The 21,537-nt window shown below is 39.6% G+C and overlaps 1 protein-coding gene across 2 annotated transcripts in view; it reads left to right on the forward strand.

Moving 5' to 3' along the window:
- Window positions 1-1,402: 1,402 nt before the first annotated feature.
- LOC146333144 (RNA polymerase II elongation factor ELL2-like) overlaps window positions 1,403-21,537 on the forward strand; it is a 34,686-nt gene continuing 14,551 nt past the window's right edge. For both annotated transcript variants that reach the window (XM_084720007.1, XM_084720015.1), the window contains exons 1-2: window positions 1,403-1,591; window positions 2,898-2,945. In XM_084720007.1, coding sequence (XP_084576133.1) covers window positions 1,454-1,591; window positions 2,898-2,945 — 186 coding nt within the window. In that variant the 5' untranslated portion in view covers window positions 1,403-1,453. The remainder of the gene's footprint in view (window positions 1,592-2,897; window positions 2,946-21,537) is intronic.

Genomic DNA, 21,537 nt, shown 5'->3' on the forward strand with positions numbered 1-21,537 from the left:
GTACTTTTTCTGCTGTCTAAAGTTAAGATTTAAACTTACACCAATTTTATTATTGGTTAGGCTATTTGTCAAAAATGAACATAAACATCTTATTCTATCATGGTTGCAAGATCAGGGGCAATTTTAAAAACCGTGTTACAATTCCCCCCAGCCACCAGTCCCAATGTGAGCACCATGTTTGTCTGTAATGACATAGTTTTTTGTTTTTTTTTCAAAAATGAAAATATTTTACTAAACTGAAATAAATGTAAATGTCAATGTAACTTTTAACTCAATTAAAATAACTAAAATCTAGCCAGAATAGTGGCTTAGTGTTCTGCAAAAATAGAAATAAAAATAGCGCTGAATGCATATGATGTCTGACATTTAGATCAAGACCTGAACCATTTACAAAAAAAACTTTGTGACATTATTAGATACTATAGCCGATACTACAACAGTAGTGTGATTACTCTGAGGTGTCCCTTACTGAGATGCAGTGGGTTTATGTAATTCAGTGTAATAATTACCCCCAGTCATTGTGCTGCAGGAATGAGTCCTAAAACACAGAAATGAGTTAGCATATTTGCATTTCTGGGTTCTTTGTCATAAAGTCAGCAGGTTTTTTTTTAATGTTTTTGCATTATTTGTCTGAAATAAAGTCTGTGGTTAACACAAGTTTAAGAGATTTTCATGTATTGTTTCTTTTGTTTTTGCTATCAAGTGACTAAATGAAACTACAGAGATTGTCACAGGTATTAAACATCATCATGCTGAACACTGGTCACTTAGTGGTGGTGAAGACCATGGTGTATAGGCTGATGTTAGTTTAATACTTAACACTAATTGCATTTATGCTTCAAAAATCATAAAAGTCGTGGTCATTTGTGCAGATTGTCTTAGCTGAACAAAATGTGTGAGTATATCTTTTTCTTTTTTCCTTTTTTTTGCCACAGTTTGTTTTCTGCACTAATCCAAACTCCATTGAGGAAGATATCGTAAATATATTGTTATTTTGCAGAGGGAATCACAGTAGTTGGCCAGTAAAAATACATCATCCCTACAGCACGCCAGTGACATCTTTAATTGTAATATTCTGACCTCTTACATCAAATTAAATATTAAAGCTTTGTTTTCATTAGTCAAAATATACTGTATATATTATAGTATATCAATTGTGTTATTCATTAGTGCGCATACACAGTATTTCTTATATTAAAAGATGACAAGTGTATTTCAAGTTGTAAAAAGCTTTTGCTCTCCCATCAGTAATAAAAGCAAAATTCAGACTTGTTGGTAAGTGTAAATACATGCACTGTACTGAGACAGTGGCTATTCTTGGCTGGTCTCACAGAGGCTTCAGTTCACGGTGCTGCTGTCGCCGTGGCTCCGCCCACACGGTGACGTCTCAGGGAGAGTGTTGAGCTGGGAGAGGAAAGCAGCTTTAATTGCGGGGCAGAGAGAAAAGCCAGCGATGGCTTCGCTCAGGCAGGAGCACCACTATGGGCTCTCCTGTGGAAAAAATAACAAAAACAGCCCCAACAGGACGTTGTACCATGTCAAGCTCACGGACACGGCTATCAGAGCGCTGGAGGCTTACCAAAACCTCAAGGTACGCTATTTTCCCCGTGTGTGTGTGTGTTTCTCTCTCTGTGTGTGTGTGTGTGTGTGTGCGTGTGTGTTTGGAGATGAATTATCAAAGTTGTCGCTTGAGTTTTTTTCTTTTCTTTTTTTTTCTTTTTTTAAATGTGTCACTGCTAAATTTTTGTCAAATTACTACTTTGCTGTTTTATGTTGTTTTTAGCTTATTTTATTTTCTTAAATAACATGTCTTTGTGTGGTATAAATGAATATGACCAGCTAACTAGTTTACAGTTACTTGTACCCCTGAATCAGTTAACTACACGGCTGCATGGCAGACCGGGGCTGAACCCTGTCGGGAAAGACGAGCCTGTCAGCTGTTTGCTGGGAAACCTTCCTGTGCTTCAAAGTGAAGCAGAGCGGCAGTCTGCCTGGTTGTCTAATTGATGACAAGTAGACTAGTTTGTCTCATAATTAACTCCAGTGCAGGAGGCCTTTAACAGCACATTCACAGGCAGACTTCACTGTGTAATTTAAACTTACATTTAAACACATTGCAGCAGTGGTTATTGGACGGCAGAAATTTGATAGAGTCAGTTATTAAATTAATCGTCAACTACTTTAATAGTGAGTTAATCTATTTTAGTAATATTTTAAGAAAGAAAAAGTCTAAATTCCCTGATTCCAGCATCTGTAATGTGACTATTTTCTGGTTTATTTACTCCTCCATTACAGTTAACTGAATATTTTTGGGTTGTGGACAAAACATGACATGTGAGGACATCGTGTTGGGCTTTGGGAAATACTGATTTTACATTTTATACTGTCTTCTGACACTTTATAGACTAAACTAATCATACAAAGCTACTACAAGGAACTTTCATGTTTAGTTGATTGTTTCTCCCACACTAATCACAAAATATAACATGAAAAATAAAGTTACCCAAATAAAACATTTTTCAGCTTCTTTTTAACTGGCTAATGTGCTACTCGCTGTAACTTTGTCTGTGAAAATGTAAACACAGGCTTCTTTTATTCTTATTTCAAAGAGAATCAGACCCAGTAGCAAGGCATTAAGAATAACTACATAGAAATAAACTAAACTACTAGACTAATAATAGTCTTTTTGGTGATGATCTTATTTGCTTATGCAGGTCATACCTATGCATCAGTATTAAATTGAAACTAATTTATAACCAGTTAAAAACTCCTTGTAGTAGTTTTAATAATAAGAGAGATTAATCAGCAGTGAAATAATGGTTAGTTGCAGCCATAAAATGTGACTATATCACCACAATAAATGCATATAAATATTTCTGTCTTTTTTGTCATCTCAGGGATCTTTACCAAGTGAGCCGTCAATTTGCTTTAAAGGAAACCAAGGGGTAAGTTACATTAAGTGTAATCTTATTATGAATCTAATCTAACAATCAAGAACGAGCAGATGAAGTTGCAGGTGCCCGAACCACCTTTTAAACCCTTTATCTGTTAATACACACCACCAGGGCTTTAGCTCAAGTTGTTTAAATGGATGAAACAGCATTATGGGTGGCAACATATCACTGTGACATTCTTCTAAAACGAGAATGTATGCCAAATAACTTCTTCTACAGCTACAGAGAAGCTTTTGTTCATCACACATTGCTGTTGACTCACACGTCCCACCGTACTGCGGCTCAGATGGGAGCTTATAGCCGGTCGTCTCCAGCAGATAGGAGGCATGCAGGTTACTGGGTCAGGCTGGTGACTGTGGAGAGGCTTTGTTAGGTCAGTGAGCGGCGCTGGGAAAAGGACGGGAGGGAGGGAGGGAGAAGTGTGCATAAACCACACAGACCAGAGTCAGCAGCAGGGGAGAGTAGTTATCATAAGTCAAATGAGGATCCTTTGTTGACAGAGATTAGCCTCATGCACCTTGTTCTCATTTGTGAAAATACACTTTAATATTACTTATGTATGGGTGTGTATTCACTATATGTAACAGGCTGAGACACTAATGCATCAGTTATGCTCTTGTGCTCTTGAAAATGAGCCATAATCTGTAGTATGTGTAGCTTGAACTGTGTGTTTTGACTAAAGTCAGGAGCAGCTGTGTCCTTGGGGAATACTTTACTTTTCAGTGTAATTGCACAGGCTGGTTGCAACCCCCTTCCTGCCAGGACAAGATCAGCTGAGTGGTGGTGAGTTTTGTAAGGAGGCTTGTGAGGTTAACAGGCTGGATTAAACCTGTAAAGTGTGTGTAGTGTTGGAGTGTGAGTTGCTCCTATTTAGTCTGAAGCTGAGGTACATTTTAAAAGTTAGTATTAACTGTTTCGCTTGAAAATTTGTTTTTCCATTTTGTTTTTTACTTCACGTCCATTATTACTAAACTAGTTGTTTTAACTCAAAGGCGCAATATGCCTTAAATGTGAAAATATGTACTGCAGTCCAAATACCAAGTTGGAGCCATAGACTACATATATAAGATACAGTCCTACACTGTAAGTTGATCAGCTGTTTCTAATTGTCAATTGTCTTTCCATGTAAAGTTAAGCCAGTAATCCTGGAAACAAAGAACGCTGCTCTGAAAATACACCCTCTGGAGTTGGAGTTCAGTGGCTGCCTGTCAGACTCCATTAACAAATTGCTCAGTTTCACTGTTACAATGATCTACTGTTTCTATAAGATAATGATTACTTATGACTCATAAACAGACACGACGCCATTCGCCGAAAATTTAACATGAATTTGAAGCTTAATTAATGTGAAACAGGCAAACACTAACGTAAGTTATGGACTGGAATTGAAATTTCAAAGGCGGACACTTCAGTTGTAGTGTTGTTGCTAGAGAAGCAAACACTTCAACTTAACATGTTTCCTTCATCTCTAAATTTAACCATTTATTGCAGGTAAATATATCACAAATTTCACTTTAAAAAACAGCTAGTCTGCATCCGAAATTCCACACTTACATGCTATTTAGTATGCCAAAACAGTATGTGAGATTTTTTTAGTGTGTTTTAAACCTTCAGTATCCAGGTTGCATTCTATTTCCTGGGAAATATTACAGTATGCAAGCACTGGACACCACACCGACATAAATATCCCACAGTGCAATGTGGTAGTGATGACAATGACATAACAGACAAAGGTGGACAGTGAGCTAAGCATTAATTATTTTTTAAATTAGTTCATCATTGGCACAGGTTACCACAGTTATGTGTTTCTAAACATACTACTGTTTATTTACATAAAAGTATGGTTAAAATAGTATACATTTTGGGTAAAATATTAGGCTGACTGAATTTGAAAAGACAAGTTGAGGTAATATTGTAATGATTATACACAAATAAATTTTTTCTAGTCAAATTAACTTAATTAATTCAGTTGTACTTGACATATTCAATAAGCTTAAGATATTACGTTGAGCCAACAATGCTCCAGTCAAGCTGATGATCATTACAAACAACATTTGATTTTCTTTCATATTTTCTCAGTTTGAAGAGTCAGTTCTTTATTTCACTCAAAAGTACTTCCAGCTGCAGCTCCTCCTGTTGGAGCTACTTTGTTCCAGCACTGGCAGAAAGACAGTATGAGAAACTGTGCCTAGTGAATTTATTAAGGGGGTAGAGACTGAATTTGACACTAACCTTCATCGTGGTTTGCAGTGTTTCCATTATTATGAACAACCATGATTTATCTTAAAGTATTAGAGATACACAGCAGGTTTTTAGCATCTATGTTTTCTTCAAGCAGTACACGCTGAGAGGTCTGCTAATATACTGATCGTGTTTCTTTAGAAACTTAATTTAATGAGTTGAAATTTTAAGTTTAAATAACTGGAATAAATCAAATGTGTGTATTTACATTAATGGGTAAAGATTAGTTGATAACCCTAAATTCCTGAATGATTTTCTCCTGTACAAACAGTGACGTTACCCTCGGCCTGTCTCTCTGAGAAGCAGTTCTCTTCTCGGGGTCAAGTGTTGGAGGTCAGGGGTCAGGTGGTCAGCTGCTGTTTTTTCTTTTTTGTTTCCCTCTGGTTCTGTTGATGTCAAAATTGCCACTCTGACAAGGAACAGGGCTTCAACAGGAATATATGTGGCATTAAATTAGAAGCAAAGTGCAAATCCAATCCACAGCTTCACGGCTCACACCCTAAGCTGTGTGACTGAGTTTGAGCTGAGAAGTAGTTAGACATAAAACTGCTTTATAATTGGATTCAGCCCTATTTTAGCAGAGAAGCTACTGTACATACATCAGTCAAATAGGCAGCTTGCTGGCTTTGTCCTGTACCATGTGCAAAGAAGGAAATGCCACATGTCAAAAGAAAGGACAGAAACCAGATTTTATACTATATTGACTACATGGTAGCTGCCCAGAGCGAGGCCTGGTCCTCTATCTGAGGTTTTACACCATCACAGTCCATCTTTGGCCCATTGCTGTTATTGTGATGGCTGAGGGATTGCAGGGAATTTCACACCCCTCCCTGTATGTGGCACACTGAGAGCTAAAGTTATTAGCCAAATGAATGTTTAGAGGTAATTACAGGAGCCGTAATGCTCCTGATTACAGCGTGAGGCATCATGACTTCAGTTTACATTAGCTTTCCCTGTCTGCCTGACTCAGACATTCATGAATGTGTGTTTTCATATCGGTGAGTGTATGTGTGTAGTGCTGGCACACTTTTGCTGCAGTAATAGCTAGGCAGATGACATGAACTCTGGTCTGCTAATTTTCCCTGTTCCCATTCCCAGGTTGGAGTCCCACTTTTTCTCTGTGTGTGTGTAATGAAAATGAAAGAACACACCGTGTACGTGCTGAAGTGGTTTGTGTGAGTGATATACTGCGTCCTGTGCATGTGTGCATGTGTTCTTATGAGCTTAAATGCTTGCATTTGTTTGCTACAATGTGGGTGTGGGTGGTTGTTTTATCTGTGTTTATGCTGTGTCCTGTGTGGCCTAAAGGCATGATTTATTCATGCCCCACCACCTCCTCTTTTTCCTGTCCTGCCCCCTCTGCCCATTGTGCAGCAGTCTTTAGCCTGGCATGACCAGAGTGGATCCCCTCAGGAACCTCTGTGTGTGACGTGTGTGTTTGTTTGGTTGGTTTGTTTTTCTATTACTTGCTTTTCTATGAATATCTGTGTGTTTGGTCGCAGGTTTTTTGTCTGTCTGTGTGTTTAGGCCGCCTATGCTAAGATCCCCAGAGTCCCCCTCTGATTGTGTGTTGTCTCCTCTGATTTGAATAACAATGAGTAGGGGAATGCAGGCTGTGTGTTGTGTTGTCACTCTCTTTGGATCACCCAAAATGAATCGTGCACAGTCGGTCCAGATGTGTTGTGGCCTGCCCTGAGGGTTTGTTTGTGCCCAACATGGTAGAAACCTCCCTGCTGTGGATCTATTGGACTGGAGATGAAAATGGAAAACACTGTAAACATCTTCCATCATAAACATTTTGTCATATAAAGGGATAGTGAGGTACTTATCAGTAATCAGTGTTTTAGCTACAGTAGATGGTGGCTGGTACGCTCAGAGTTTGGAGAAGCAGAGAGAGACACCAGCTTGGAAGCTAAACAATGAACTGCAATGAAACAGTATTTTAGCCCCTTGAAAAGGTCCACTTTAAAAATGTATCAGTTTAAGTGGACACTATATTTTGAATATCTTCACTGCTTTACTTCGCTGTCAGCCTTTTCAAATGCAAAATTAGTAATTTTACCTTGCAGAACATGGGAGTTACTGGTCTAATGCTGCCTCAATCTGTTAGTTTGTTTGTGTTATTGTGTGACTTTGCTTTTAAATGGTGAGTTCAGATTCACTGAAGTAACAAAATAACACAAACTAATGAAGGCAGCAGTAGACGAGCAACTTCCTGTTCTGCAAGGTAAAATTACTGATTTCATCAATGCAGTTTGGTTGATTGTGAGAGCCCAATATTTCACTTATATAAGAGCTTTCTCATGTTTCCCCTCAGAAAAAGCTGTCTTGACAGCAAACTGGTGAAAGTATTCTAAATTTATCATGTGTCCACAGCAGTTCATTGCTTAGCTGAACTATCCCTTTAACTATGAGCATAGTCTAGACTTTTTAAACATGAGAAAAAGTAATGCTACTTCAATGGCAGTAGATGCTGAATTATCAGAGATAAAGGTATAAAAGACGTCCAATTATCTAAATGACTGCTCTTTGAAAATTGGAAAATGCACTCTTAATTTGAGCATAAATTATCTTGAAACATAAAATTAAAAAGCACTTAACAACACGTGGAAAAAATGTAGGGCAATTAAGAATGCAAGCATACTTTTATGTTGCTAAAGAGCTTTCACTGCAGTTCATTAATCCCTTACCGTATATGTTGTGTGTATGTCACCTGTTATAAGTGCGTGTTGTTTTCTCTCTGATCTCATTAATCAGTGTGTTCCCACAAAGGAAAGATTGTTGAGGGATTGTGATATTTTAAAAGCTGGTGGTTATGGCTTGTAACTTTTTTCTAAAAAGCCAGGCATGAAAAACTTGTGCACTGACTGGATTACATATTTATTTAGCGAGTGAGTGTGTGAGTGTGTGTGTGTACGTGAGACGAAGACAAGTGGCCCTCTGAGATCCAGCAGCAGTGGCTGTGGAAAAATGTGCTCTCTGTCCGATTAAGCAGCTTGGAGATATGGAGCACATCTTGGCTCGCTGAGGAACGTGTGCTGTCTAATTCCCTCATGAGAATATCCACACCAGAAGCTAATGAGGCATAAAAGGCCACTTGTCTCTCCCCCACACACGTGTGTCATGGTATGGCCCTGCATTTGTGGAAACATAGTTTTCTGTGGATGATCCCACCTAGCTTGGGGGGGGGGCTTTTTGTTAGACACAGTGACCCACAATTTGTTGAAGTTGACAGTCTGGCCCTCAGGCACCTGCCACAGACGTATCGTTCTTGGCATTGGAGGGGGAAACCTCGGGGGATGCTTGTGGCACAGCACCCTTCCTATCCTCCCTCCTCCTCCTCCTCTTCTCCCCCAACACTGGAGCTTGCGGCTCTGGCAGCAGCTCTGTCCCTCTGTGAAATTGCAAATGAAAAGGAGAAGAAGGTGATTACAGGCTGGGGCTTGATTACATGCGCTGTCTCCCACTCAAGGCAACCACATTAATCACCCAGTGCCAGCATGTGGAGCTCAGCTAGAGAAAAGATACCGCCGTGTTGTTCCGAACATTGAGTGATTGACTGTGGGATCATAAACACGATAAAACTGTTCCGATCAACTTTGTTTTCAATCTGATATCTGCCAATACCAAGACTATACCATTACCAGTGCTCTTTTTTTTCTTGATGTTTGTGGTTGTTTATTATTATTTACAGCTACAACTAACAAGTTGATCATTTTAATGATAACTGATTTGTTGTTTGGTCTATAAAGTTCAAAAGTCATTTGCCCACAACCAAAAAAATAAAATGTGTATATATATTTAAATATATATAAACTGCAACATATATTTTCTCTTATCTTTAACAAATTAAAGAGAAAACCTTCTTACCTTCTTAAAAGTGCAACTGAAATGATGTTTTATCTTAAATAACAAATCCCACATCAATATAACTAAATGAATAATACAAATATAAAATATCTTTGCTCAGGCAGTGTTGACTTGAGCTTCTCACTATGGTGCCAGGTGACGTGCTGCATCATGTTGGTTGTGCTACTTGTGTAGGTCATCACTCTCTTGTAATATTTGCATGCAGTCTTGTCTGTGATCTTCTTGCTCTCTTCATTTTTGAACACAGGGGGTCTTATCTTGCGCTGATCTAAAGCACAAGTGGAAAGCATGAGGCGCAATTTATTGAAGGTGTGTCCAAATCCACTTTTGCCATCTTGCGTCAGGGGCGCAGGGGTATCCTGCCCTGTCCTGCCCCTTGCACCACCAGCGCACAGCGGATTACGCCTATCAGGCGAGTTTAGACCGAACATGCAATAAGCCGACCGGAAAGTCGGCTGTCATCACCTTTAGGAAGCAGGTGTGCCAGGAGTGCAAGCGATGGCAGCATGATGGCGAATTTACCAACAGGAAACGAAGAGAAAACATTTTCAAAGCGAGGAGACAGATCTCCTGGTCCAAGGAATGAAAGTACAAGAGTGCGCAATATATGGAGACAGCAAGACGTCTCCAAAGCAGCTTCATGTGGAAATAGTTTATTTTACATGAATGCTTGCAAAAAGTAATGCAATAAATGAACCGTAAATGTCATGCAGATATGTAGCTGGTTATGTTTTACACTGGAGCACCTTGAAAATGTGTTCTACCTCATAATTCATTATCATCGTCATTATTATGCAGCTGTGCTGGCTGAGGAGTGAGGGAGAGAGGTGGTACGGTGGAGAGGAGATTCATTTTTCATCTCAACTAATTTCAGTCGTCACACATTTGTATTTGTATGTGCAATTTTTAACTGTCTCGTAATGCATTGTTGCATCCCTCATTAAAAGCAATTAACCATTTCTATTAACAATCTTTGTTATTATAATTATTATCATTACTGTTGTTGTTGTTGTTGTTTTTATTATCATCAGTAGTAATAACAGTTGTCGTAGTATTAATAGTAAGATTACATGAGGCTGAACTTCAATCTGGAAAGCTTGTATAGTTTGTGTAATGTAACTTATGTAGTGTCATTCCTTAACCATTATTGGGCTTGTAGGATTGTGGCTGTGACATTTGCATATGCAGCTGATAGGCTGATAGGCAGCCCTCCTTTGTATAAGTTCCCATGATGCATTGCTGAGAGTATAAGTTAGCTATTTAATGTTCCAAAATGCAAATGCTACTGCTCGGAAGTGTTTGTAATTTGTTTGTCTTATGTTCATAACGTGTTTACAGTGGGTTTGTTCTGACCATGGTGATTTATGTTGGTAATTGTCATTTTTGTGGCAGTTTATTGTTACACCATAAAAGAGGTAGCTAGTACATTTCCTCATTCTTGCTGTACTGTACCACTAGGATTTGGATTATGCTTCCTGTAAAGTACATTACATGCTTATGCAGAGTAGAAGTGAAAAGTGTCATTCAGTTATCAATTTGAACTACTAAGACTAGGTGTTGTGTAATTTAGATTGGATTGTGGATTGGTGGTGCGAGTTTGATGAATGCTTCCCCTCAGTATCAAGCGTCAATACTAGGGGTGGGAATCTTTGGGCACCTGCCGATTCGATTACGATTACGATTCAGGGGCTACGATTCGATTATAAAACGATTATTGATGCATCTTTATGTATATTGATGCACTTTTTCACAAACACATTTCTTTTTGTCTCACTGAATAAGCATTCGTCACTTGCAATTTTTAAAAACAGCGCATTTGTAATAAGAATTCATTTCGATTATATTTTATTAAACTATTGGAAATATGTGCAAACTGGAAAGTACCAACAGTAGCCACTAGTAGCCGCAGCAACAGCAGCCTGCCGTCTCCCCGACTCCTCCGTCGGGTGGAATCGAGTTACGGCTTCTCATGTTTGTTGTGTTGCCAAAGTATTTTATTTTAGCTCGACACAGCTTACATATAACGTGGCTCTTGTCCAGTTCGCTTCCGCCGTCGACGTTGTAGAAGCCGAAGTGTTTCCACGCGGCTGCTTTTAAATTAGAAGGAGCTGTTCGGACCTCATGGCGAGGTGGCTGCCGGTCGGCCATGTTTGTTTTCCGCTGTGCGCGTGTCGCTCCAGGTGCGCGTCCCAAAGTGTCCCGGCGATGACGCGTACCGCGCTTCTTAGTTCCACATTATTTAGAAGCTTCTGTATCACTTTAATTAACAGATTTAAATAATCGAAATTTGGACGTTTGTGAATCGATTCAGATTCGTCCACGTCCGAATCGCGATGCATCTAAGAATCGGAAATTTCCCCCACCCCTAGTCAATACCGACACTGGATTGGGCCCACCTCCAGCAAAACATGCACGTATCCATTCTTTCTATCCTTGTATGTCCCTCTGCGCCCCCTGTTCCTTGTTCTTCCACTCAGTCGGAAACACAGACTCACATTGTGTTTTGTGTCGCTGTCCTCCATTGTGGAGGGGACTTGTCTTAAATGGCATGTGTCAACTTGTGGCCCTGGGAACGATTCTGCTCTTTTGTTTGTGATGAGATGATGAGAAGTAGTGTTTACTGAAGTGTGGTGAGGACGAGGGTGGTGGCTGGCTGGATGTCTGAGTGTGTGTGCTTGTGTGTGTGTGTGTGTGTCTAAGCCAGTGGCGGAGATGTTTGGCTGATAGACTTTGGCCTTTCTCCTCCGTCAGCCGTATGAGTGGCAGTAGCGAGAGGAACTGGAGCTGAGTCTCTCTCTGCTCACGCTGGATTAACACAGACACACACATACACAGACTTTGCATTAGAGTGACTTGCCTCCTGCTGATAACAGACAGCGGTGGCGGCGACAGGTTTCACTCCCTCCTCCTCCTCCTCCTCCTCCTGCTGCTGCTGCACCTCCTCCCTCTCCTCCTCCTATCAACCAGAAAGGGGAAGCAGTGCCATGGCATCCCACTCTGGAGCCGAGGAGGCCAGAACAAAAGACGGCCTGTTTTCAGAAGGCCATTACTCAGGCTGCAGAGGATGTGGAAACAATAGCCTGCATGAGATCTACACCCAGACCCCACATTCAACCAAAAGCTAGCAGGAAACATAAGCCCTGTGCACCGACAGCAGTCTCTCACAGTTTTTGTTGAATTGACTTTATAGTTTGATAAAGCCAGGAAAATGAGCCTCTCCCGTCCTGCGTCTTCAACGTGTGGAGACATTTATGACAGTCAAGAGTGAACTGTGGCTCATTAAGATAGTGCCGCCAGCCACACATACTGACAGTCATGACTTTTATTGTGTCAAAACTTCAGCAGCTGAGCTGACACTTTTTTAGTGATGGCAATGTGGTTTTCTGTTATTTGTAACGTGAAGATTTCAAATCCGATGCAGGTCAGTGGAATAGTCTTGTGATTATAGACACATTTTTCTTAAGGTCAAAGGTTACCTCAACAGGCAACTGTGTTCATAAAAACAGTGATAACAAAATAACTGAATAAAAAACAGAAACAATGAGCTACAGATCAGAGTAATACATTTATTTAAAAGGTTTTCATAACCATAATTCATTTAACAGTTTACCAATTAAGTGATCATCTTTCAAAAATATTGTGGCACAAAGGTCAGAGAAACATGCCATGTAGTTGATAGTAATGGTAGAAAATAAAGTACACATACTACCTTGATAAACATCAAACTAACTGAGTTTCTCTTGTCCTTCTCTTATTCTGTTGTGCTGATGCTTTCTGTTGACAAGCAATTAATCATCTCATGTAAAGTTGTGTAATGTGGGAAGAAAAATCCAACCACAACCTTAATTTGTCGAAGGATTAAGATGATGTGGGGTTATATTTTTATTTTCTTCTTTTTTTCTATCTATTTTCTGTTGTCAGAAAGAATGAAATTTGATTAGGGGTCATAATATATATGGAAGAGCAGTCAACAGCAGTGAACAGTGCTGTGAGATTGGATATATTGAAGTTTAAAAGGAATGATGATAACAGAGAAGGTGCATATGTGTGATTTTAGCTTGTAATACATGCATCAAATGGGCAGACAACTGTAAACTGTATAATTAGAACAGACGCTATGCTTCTGAAACACAGAGCCTTGACATCATATCCAAGAGATAATGTCTCCTTATTTTGCTTTTTGGCCAATTTTCTCTCAAGTACGGTTAAAATTTCCTCTACGTTTTGATGGAAACCTAGGTAGTGATGGTTAAGAATATTGGCAAAGAAAGAGTTAACTGTATGAAAGAAAATACAAATGCATTTGCAGCACCATGGCATATACACACACCCACATGCAGGCACACGGTCACTGAATTAAGTGTAAACACACAATCACAGATATCACTGTGCATACTAGTATTTCTGGTTTTGACACAGAGGTGCCACTCAGCTCAAAAACCCAAGATCTGCAAGTAACAACTCATCAAACTTTACTCTGCTACTGCTGCTGTGCTCTCTTACATAAGCAGGAGGGGTGAACAGTTGAAATTTCTTCACATTTGTTCTTTCAGCATGATGAATATAACAAGATCATGACCAAAAATGTTGGATGCCTGAGGGAAAGATTGTGTGCTGGTTTATGCGTGTGTGAATTGGAAGGACTGTCTTCTTCACAGTCAGTAGAGAGAAACAGAAAACTCAGAAAGTGACATTTGAACACTGAACAAGAAAATTGCAGCTCATTTATGGTGGTATTATGATTTTGTTTGGTTTGTGTGTTCGGGCCTCGTCACAGGACTGTGATTGACGGACTGACATCCTGTAAGCTTGGTTCAACCTGTTCTGTTGGGACAAGTGACACCTTTCTGATTTTTTGTGATCTGATCACACCAGCATTTAAAACAGTGAAACTTCTCCATGTTTATATCTGTGTGGTTTCCTTGAATTGAATATGAGCACTGCTGACATCTGAGTAAAGAATGAGGCCTTCATATAATTTTCCTTTGCTCTAAAGGCTGATGTTGATGGAAACTGTAAAACTTGAAAGGAATCATTGAGACGATTGTAACAACCGATTTGAAGTAAAAAGTGTTGTGAAGCTTGCAGACGGAGAAGACAGATGGACACATGGGCATACGCCAAGAGTAACGCCTTTGAGAGAGACAGACGAACAGACAGACAGGACAAATATGGGGAAATCTGGATATTTTCTGTTGACAAAGACAGAGGAGGAATCATTGAAAAGAATGTGGAGCATGACAGGTAGGCTCAGGGTTAAGACCGGCTTGTTTGGGGGTAAAGTAGGCATCTGGGGCTGTTGTTTGGGTTAAAAGAATGAATTATATGTTGAAACACATTAGATTCAGGCTCCTCTAGGTTCACCTCTTTGCCTTTTGGCCTCTGAGGGTCACTGAGCATTTACTGAGATCATAAGTCACTCCCAAGTGTAGGGCAGTTTACAACCCAAATCCCAAAAAGGTTGGGACGGTGTATAAAAACAGAACGCAATGATTTGCAAATCTTTTTTGATTTTTCAGTTGAATACAGTACAGAGACAACATAATGTTCAAACTGATAAACTTTATTGTTAATAAGTTTGCTGAACGTCTCTAAACCAAACTAATCTGAGATGGACTGATGCAAAGTGCAAAAATGTGCTGTGGTCTGATGAGTCTGCATTTCAGATTGTTTTTGGAAATCATGGACGTCATGTCTTCAGGGCTAAAGAGGTGAAGGACCATCCAGATTTTTATCTGTGCTAACTTTGAAAGGAAGCATGTGGTGGTCTGGGGATGTGTCCCATGCCATCATGGGTAACTGTCACATTTATGAAGGCCTCATTGATGCTGAAAGCTTCACACAGGTTTTGCAGCAACATATGCTGCCATTCAGATATCATCTTTTTCAGGGATGACCCTGCTTATTTCAACAAGACAAGATCAAGCCACATTCTGCATGTGTTACAGTGTGGCTTCATAGTAAAAGAGTTCAGGTACTGGACTGTTCTGCCTGCAGTCCAGACCTGTCTCCCATTAAAAATGTGTGGTGCATTAGGAAGCACAAAATATGACAACACAGACCTTGGACTGTAAAGCACCTGAAGTCGTATATCAAGCAAGAATGAGAAAAAATTTCACTTTCACAACTTAAACAGTAAGTATTCTCAGTTCCCTAATGCTTACTGAGTATTTGTTAAAAGAAAAGGTCATGTAGCACAGTAGTAAATATGTCTCTGTACAAACTTTTTTGGAATGTTTTGCAGGCATCAAATTCATAATGAGTGTATATTTACAAAAAAAACAATAAAGTTATTCAGTTTGAACATTAAATGTCTTGTATGTGTACTGTATTCAATTGAAAGGTTTTTGCAAATCATTGCATTCTGTTTGAATATACATTTTAAACAATGTCCCACATACCTATCTTGGTAACTTTATTTATGCCTGTTTTGTTGCTCCAGTGTTACTTTATTCAAGAATTGCAAAGATCAGAAGCAATCCACAGATTCCCTGAATATTTTACTTGAAAGGAAGACAATAAATATTTCATTATTCATGGTCAGTTGGTGCTAAGTCCTTTGTAAGAGTGCCTCTCTGGGTTTGAATTGCCATGTGTGCCTCACAGGAGAATGTGCTGGACTTTGGTGCAGGCCCCAGCGGCTGGGAATGAGAGTGCTTGTTGTAGTTTGCACAGCAGGGGTTTAGAAGTCTGCCCGTGGAGGTCATACGAGCAGCCATCACTGGATAAATGCCAGCATGGGCTCCTGGGTGCACTGCATGACTAGGCATTTGCAACGGCTGGAAGCCTGTGACATCACACAGACAGCTCAATCCAATGAACACAGAGGCCATAAATTTTTAATTGTTGTTATTGTGGAGGAAGATTGGAGGATATGTCCTCCGATGATCTCTTCACATAGTGAGTGGCACAGGCTTTGTGTCAGAAATAATTTAATTTTCACTTAGAAGTGCTTTACATCTGCAGCTCTTCCAGGCATCCTCAAATAGGCGTGTATGAACTCACAGGCTCTCCTGCACTAACAAGAACGAATGCTGCTAAAAAAAAAAACAACTCATGCTTTCAGTTAGTGTCAACACAGAGAGGATTTCAAGGTTTTGTTTAAACAAGATCAGTGTAGTTTTATGTCTTGTTGCATTAACAGATTGGCACTCATACTATGTTCATGTGCAGTTGCAAGTGTCCAGGTTACTTAGCCAACTTTCTGCTCCCAGGAAATACTAAGCACTCTTGATGTGAAAGTTGATTTCACTAGAAGTGGAATTCAGAAGAAACAACAAGGCTTCTCACCATCTGTCTGGGCTGTTTGCAGTAATCCATGTGAGCAGTATTTGCTCAGAAGTTAAACTTTCTCAGTGCAACAGCCAAATGGACCTTAACCGTAACCGTGTTCCCATTCATGAGATGCTGTGTTCTTTTGATATGGGGATTGGAGTGCAACTAATGATTGTCAAGTTATTAAGTGACATCAGTTTGACCTCTTCAGATTGTTTGTTTTGTTTGACCCTAGAAACTATAGAAATTCAATTTAAATGCACAAAATGTAAAATATGGTGCCAGGGTCTCTCTCACATGAAAATTGTAACAAAACACAGTTTGATGATGTTGTGAAGCAGCATGGGATTGTGGGAGTTGTTGACTTTATTGTTAACTAACCATCATTACAGATACAGACACTGATATGTCTCAAGTTCACATCAGGTCTGTGGACATAAATGTATTGAAGTTTTATTCATGTTATGTTTAGTTCCATTCACTGCTGTACGCAGAAGTTACAGAACTGGCTATAGTAGGTTATAGTGGGAATATGCTCTGTTAGATAAATTAAAGAAGTGTCTGTATTTAAACCTTATTGGAGACATATGGGACAATGTAATTACTCAACTCAAGCAAAACAGGTCTAACGTTTTGAGACATTTTAATGCAGAAATGTTACATTTTATACCTTTAACATAACCAAAAATTAAAAAGAGGCAATAAATTGTCATTATGAGAGGCGGAATTAAGTGAATGTTTAACATTTTTGCTTTATAAATGACTTAAACCTGCTTTAAGTCACTGCAACAAACTTTTGATGTATGGCAAATGTTTTAGCAAACAGCCCACCTCAAGCAACATTAGCATTCATTTGGAGTTGTGTTTGAGTTCACCTGACGAATGCAAGTTCAGTTTTCACCCTTTCACGCCATTTCTCTGTAGCTAGTAAATGCTCCTCTATGCTTACAAGCAAGCTGATAATATTGTCAGTGTACCTGTGTGCTGGTTGGCATACAGTGACTGTCAAGAGCAATTTTGCTGAAAATGTAATGATTTGATCAGTAAGATTGACCCTTTAAAATTCTGAAGCGAGGGCGCCCTTGTAGCTCATTTGGTGGAGTCTGTGCCCCATCTACCGAGTCCTCTGGTGGGCCTGTTGCCCTTTGCTGCATCTCTCTCTCTACCCCCTTGTCTGTCACACTCTTTAGCTGTCCTGTCAATAAAAGCAATAAAAAAAAGACTCTGAAGTAGCCACCAAAACTACTTGTGTAGGTTTAGGAAAAGATCATGGTTTGGGTTCAAATGTTAATATGATATGTTGATAGGGACGGTTATCTCAGGGGGTGTCATGTAGTGTGCCAGGCTGCTTCCTCTCTACTAACAGGCACAGACTAACATGATGATGTTTAGCAGGTATACTCACTATCTTACTTAAGGATGTTAGCATGCCAACATCCTGGTGATATTTTTCTGTTGGTCTTTCACAATGAGCGTCACCTTTCATGTTACATGTAGTCATCTCAGCAACTGTAAAGGTGTCCTTGATTATCAGAATGGTTTGTGTTTAATTTTCCGTTGGATCAACTAATTGATTTTTTTTTTTTTTTTTATGACTAATCATTGTAGCACTCGCAGGGTCGATTTTCTCAAACCTCACTTTGCACAGATCTGAAAGTCCTGGTTTATGAAGCTGTGACAAGTGCCAGCTGTTTCTCTCGTTTCACAACTAATTAAAAGTTTCAAAATTCGGGGTGGGGGAGGAGGAGGAGGAGGAAGAGGGGGAGGAGGAGGAGGAGGAGGAGGAGGTTGAGGAGGAGGAGGTTGAGGAGAGGGATTGCTTTATCAGGGTTGTAGACAAAGATGAGTGAGGAGTTATACTGTTTGTATAGATATCACCATTGTTATTTGTTTCACCACATTGGTGCTGAAATAACAAGGCATTAAACTTTATTACTATTTAGTTGATAGGTCTGGCTAAGTGGTCATTAAGTATGCGTATCATCTTGTGAAATGTTAACAAAACTGTCTCATGATGAGAGATAGTCCCTCTGGTGAGCCATCCAGTGTGATCACAACATCTTTTCTGACCTCTGTCTCTCACAAACAATGAGACACTCAGTATCAGTTTACAGGCTTTAAGTGTGTGTCAGTGAAGGGCAGCCCACAGGCAGGCATTACATAATCCCAAATGAGACACATTAAAACACAAGTTGTGTCAAACACTCTACATGGAAGCTGTTGTGTATCTCTCAGTGCTATCAGAGCTCAGCTGTATATAGTTTGTATAAATTCCTGTGGTGAAAGCCTGCGTGTGTGGACATGTGCAGTGGGCTGATAAGAGAATACAGCCAACGTCTGTGTTGTTTTGTTGCACACTCGCATCAGTACACCTGAAGCTGCTTTAAAAAAAACAGCACAAGCCATCGACTGTCCTGCTAAATGTTGTTAGCTCAGAATGAGTTCTCAACCTTTTAAAAAATGTATACGTGTAGTGTCATGTTCAGTGTGTATTACCTTTATAGAAATTGAATTAAAAAAATTAATTAAAAAAATGTTTAAGTTAAAACCTGTTAACCTTATGATTTATACAATGTGAAGTTGAGGGATTGGAGCACACATTTCACAGACCAAAATATTTTTTTATACAGTGTTTTATGTGTTATGTTTTTTTTTTTGGTGAAGATTATTTTTGGGCTTTTGCCTTTATTTTGGATAGGGACAGCTGAAGATATGACAGGAAAGGGGGCAGAGAGAGGGGGAATGACATGCAGCAAATGGGTCACAGGTGGGAATCGAACCAGCGACCGCTGCAGAGGACCAACAGCCTCAGTACATGGGACAAATGCTCTACCAAATGAGCTATGGGAGCACCCCCATTTGAACACTATTTGACTCTTTAGTGTCAAAAATGATGGGCGGTGAAAATGTAATTTGCATGCGCAAGATATTTTCATTAACAATCATTATAATAATTTTAATGGAATTAGCTGAGTTTTCTTTCGTGGTGGTTTTTCTTCCAGGACACTGATACACCTGTAGAGATACGGTAATGAGTCATGATATGAATTCAGCTCTAGCATTTTGCACCAGAATAATATTTGACACAAACTTCAGTGCAGGTGGCTGCATGCAGCTGTTAATTGTAAATGACAGGCCAAGAAAAACACTTGAGCGTAGGCCTTTTATGTTAAGAATAATATATATTTGCATGCTAGGATACAGTGAGATAAGAATTGCAGCTGTATACAATAGAGACAAATCCAATTGAAGAAATTGCTTCTTCAGACGATTAAGTCACAATAAAAGACAAAACTTCTTTTTGCCTCAAAATAAAAAATTTCAGTAAGTATGTTGAATGTGCAAACGTGTGCTTTCCTTATTAAACCTGCGTTTCTTTTCCATTTGGGGGCAGCAGAAACAAGGTGTAAACAACACTCATTTTAAATTGATGTCACAAACATGTCAGCAAACAGTCACCAATTTACATATCGAGCAGACACGGAACAACATTAGCATTCATTTTTGTATTTGCGTTCCCCCGAATGCAAGTCCAATATACACTCTCCTTTTCTGTTTTTATGTCTCTAACTCCTGAGGGAAATATCTGTCTCTTTAGCTACTAGCGGCTTTTCTGTCTGCTATATGGTGCTGAGCAGGAAGTGTGAGCAAACATTTTATATAACACTTTAACAAAATACATTGCTGTAGGGATATTATAGTATTCACAACAGAAGGAAGTACCTATAAAGTTTTGTACTTAATTTAAACTACATTTCATTTAAATTTAGTGAATACATCATGTGACATATTTGTTTTGTTCAATATAAAACATTCAACCGTACTGTAAACAGTATACAGTAATTTTGCGATCATGCTGCCCAGCCCCTGTAGCTTCTGTGGATGCCGGCGTTGAATGAAGCCATACAGGTGAGAGAATCTGAGCAGATAGTGGATGTGATTGACTGAGTGGATTTGAAAATCAAGGAGACCATGTGAGAGCAGAGAGATTCGATAGGAGAAAGTAGAGGAAATCCCCCATGATAACTTATCATTAAAAGCTGCTTCCCAGACCCAAAAAGATGCCTGCAGCATGAAGAATGGGATTCTTGTGAAACCGGTCATATTCCACCACAGCTGGGCAAAGAAGAATAAGTGTAATGGTGTGGATCTCCTCTGCATGGAGACTTTTCACTCTCAGATTTAACTTACTGTATAAGTTACTGTAGCTCCTGACTAGTCAGAGTCTCTCTCTATGTCTATTTCCCTCTCATGTGCGTCCCCTAAAACTTTGCAAATTTCCCATAAAGCTAAATGAAGATACCAGCGAAGAATTTCAGAATTATTTCAGAAACGTGCAATTACATCTTTTTCAGTGGTCAAATCAGCACAGATTCAGACTTTATTCTGATCCTCATTTTTCCTGATCTGTTATTATATGTCTCTGTGTGTGTTCGTGGGTACATTTGTCTGCCCTGGAGGTTGCAGCCTTGGCTCTGGTGCGCTCCACTGAGTCTGCCAGGAGATCTCATGGACGCCTCAGTGGAGCGGACTCTTAAAAACACTGTTTACCCAAGGAGATTTATTTAAAGTTACAGAGTGGCACAAAGACTCACTACAGATTCTTTGTGTGTGTGTGTGTGTGTGTGCGTGTGTGTGTGTGTGTGCGTGCATGTGAGTTTCTCATGGTATTTACACATGCAAGTCTGCTTTGAGATGCTCTGAAACCAACATATGGTGGTCGTTAGTGTTTCCTAATCCTTTTCCTTTTTTAAAAGGTCTGTATGGTGTTAAAATTCATTTTATTGGGATATTTCTCCACAGCTCATCTATTCTAAGCCAGGAGCCTTGTAGTCCAGCAGCTGTTCTGCATGTTCACAGGTCATCGTTAACTCTCAGATCTGGTCATGTGTGTGCTTTCCTCCTTACATGTGTGTCATCTGGAATTAATACACTTTTCCCACCTTCTGTAGAGTGTTAATCAGACAGTACCCGACTTTAATCAACAAACACGAGGGGGATTTCATTTTAAAGGTCATAAAGTTTAAATGACTTGTATTTAACATTCTGTGTACTGTGGTTTACCTCCGCCGTTAAGCGAATATATCAGTGCAGGCTTGAGTCTGAGCATCCAGGGATTAACCTGAGACAGCTCATGTGACCAGGACCTAATTGAGTTAGAGCGGGACATATGTATGGTGACAGGTGACTTTCCTTT

This window comes from Lutjanus erythropterus, chromosome 1, assembly GCF_056507025.1.
Source record: "Lutjanus erythropterus isolate fLutEry1 chromosome 1, fLutEry1.hap2, whole genome shotgun sequence".
NCBI lineage: Eukaryota > Metazoa > Chordata > Actinopteri > Lutjaniformes > Lutjanidae > Lutjanus > Lutjanus erythropterus.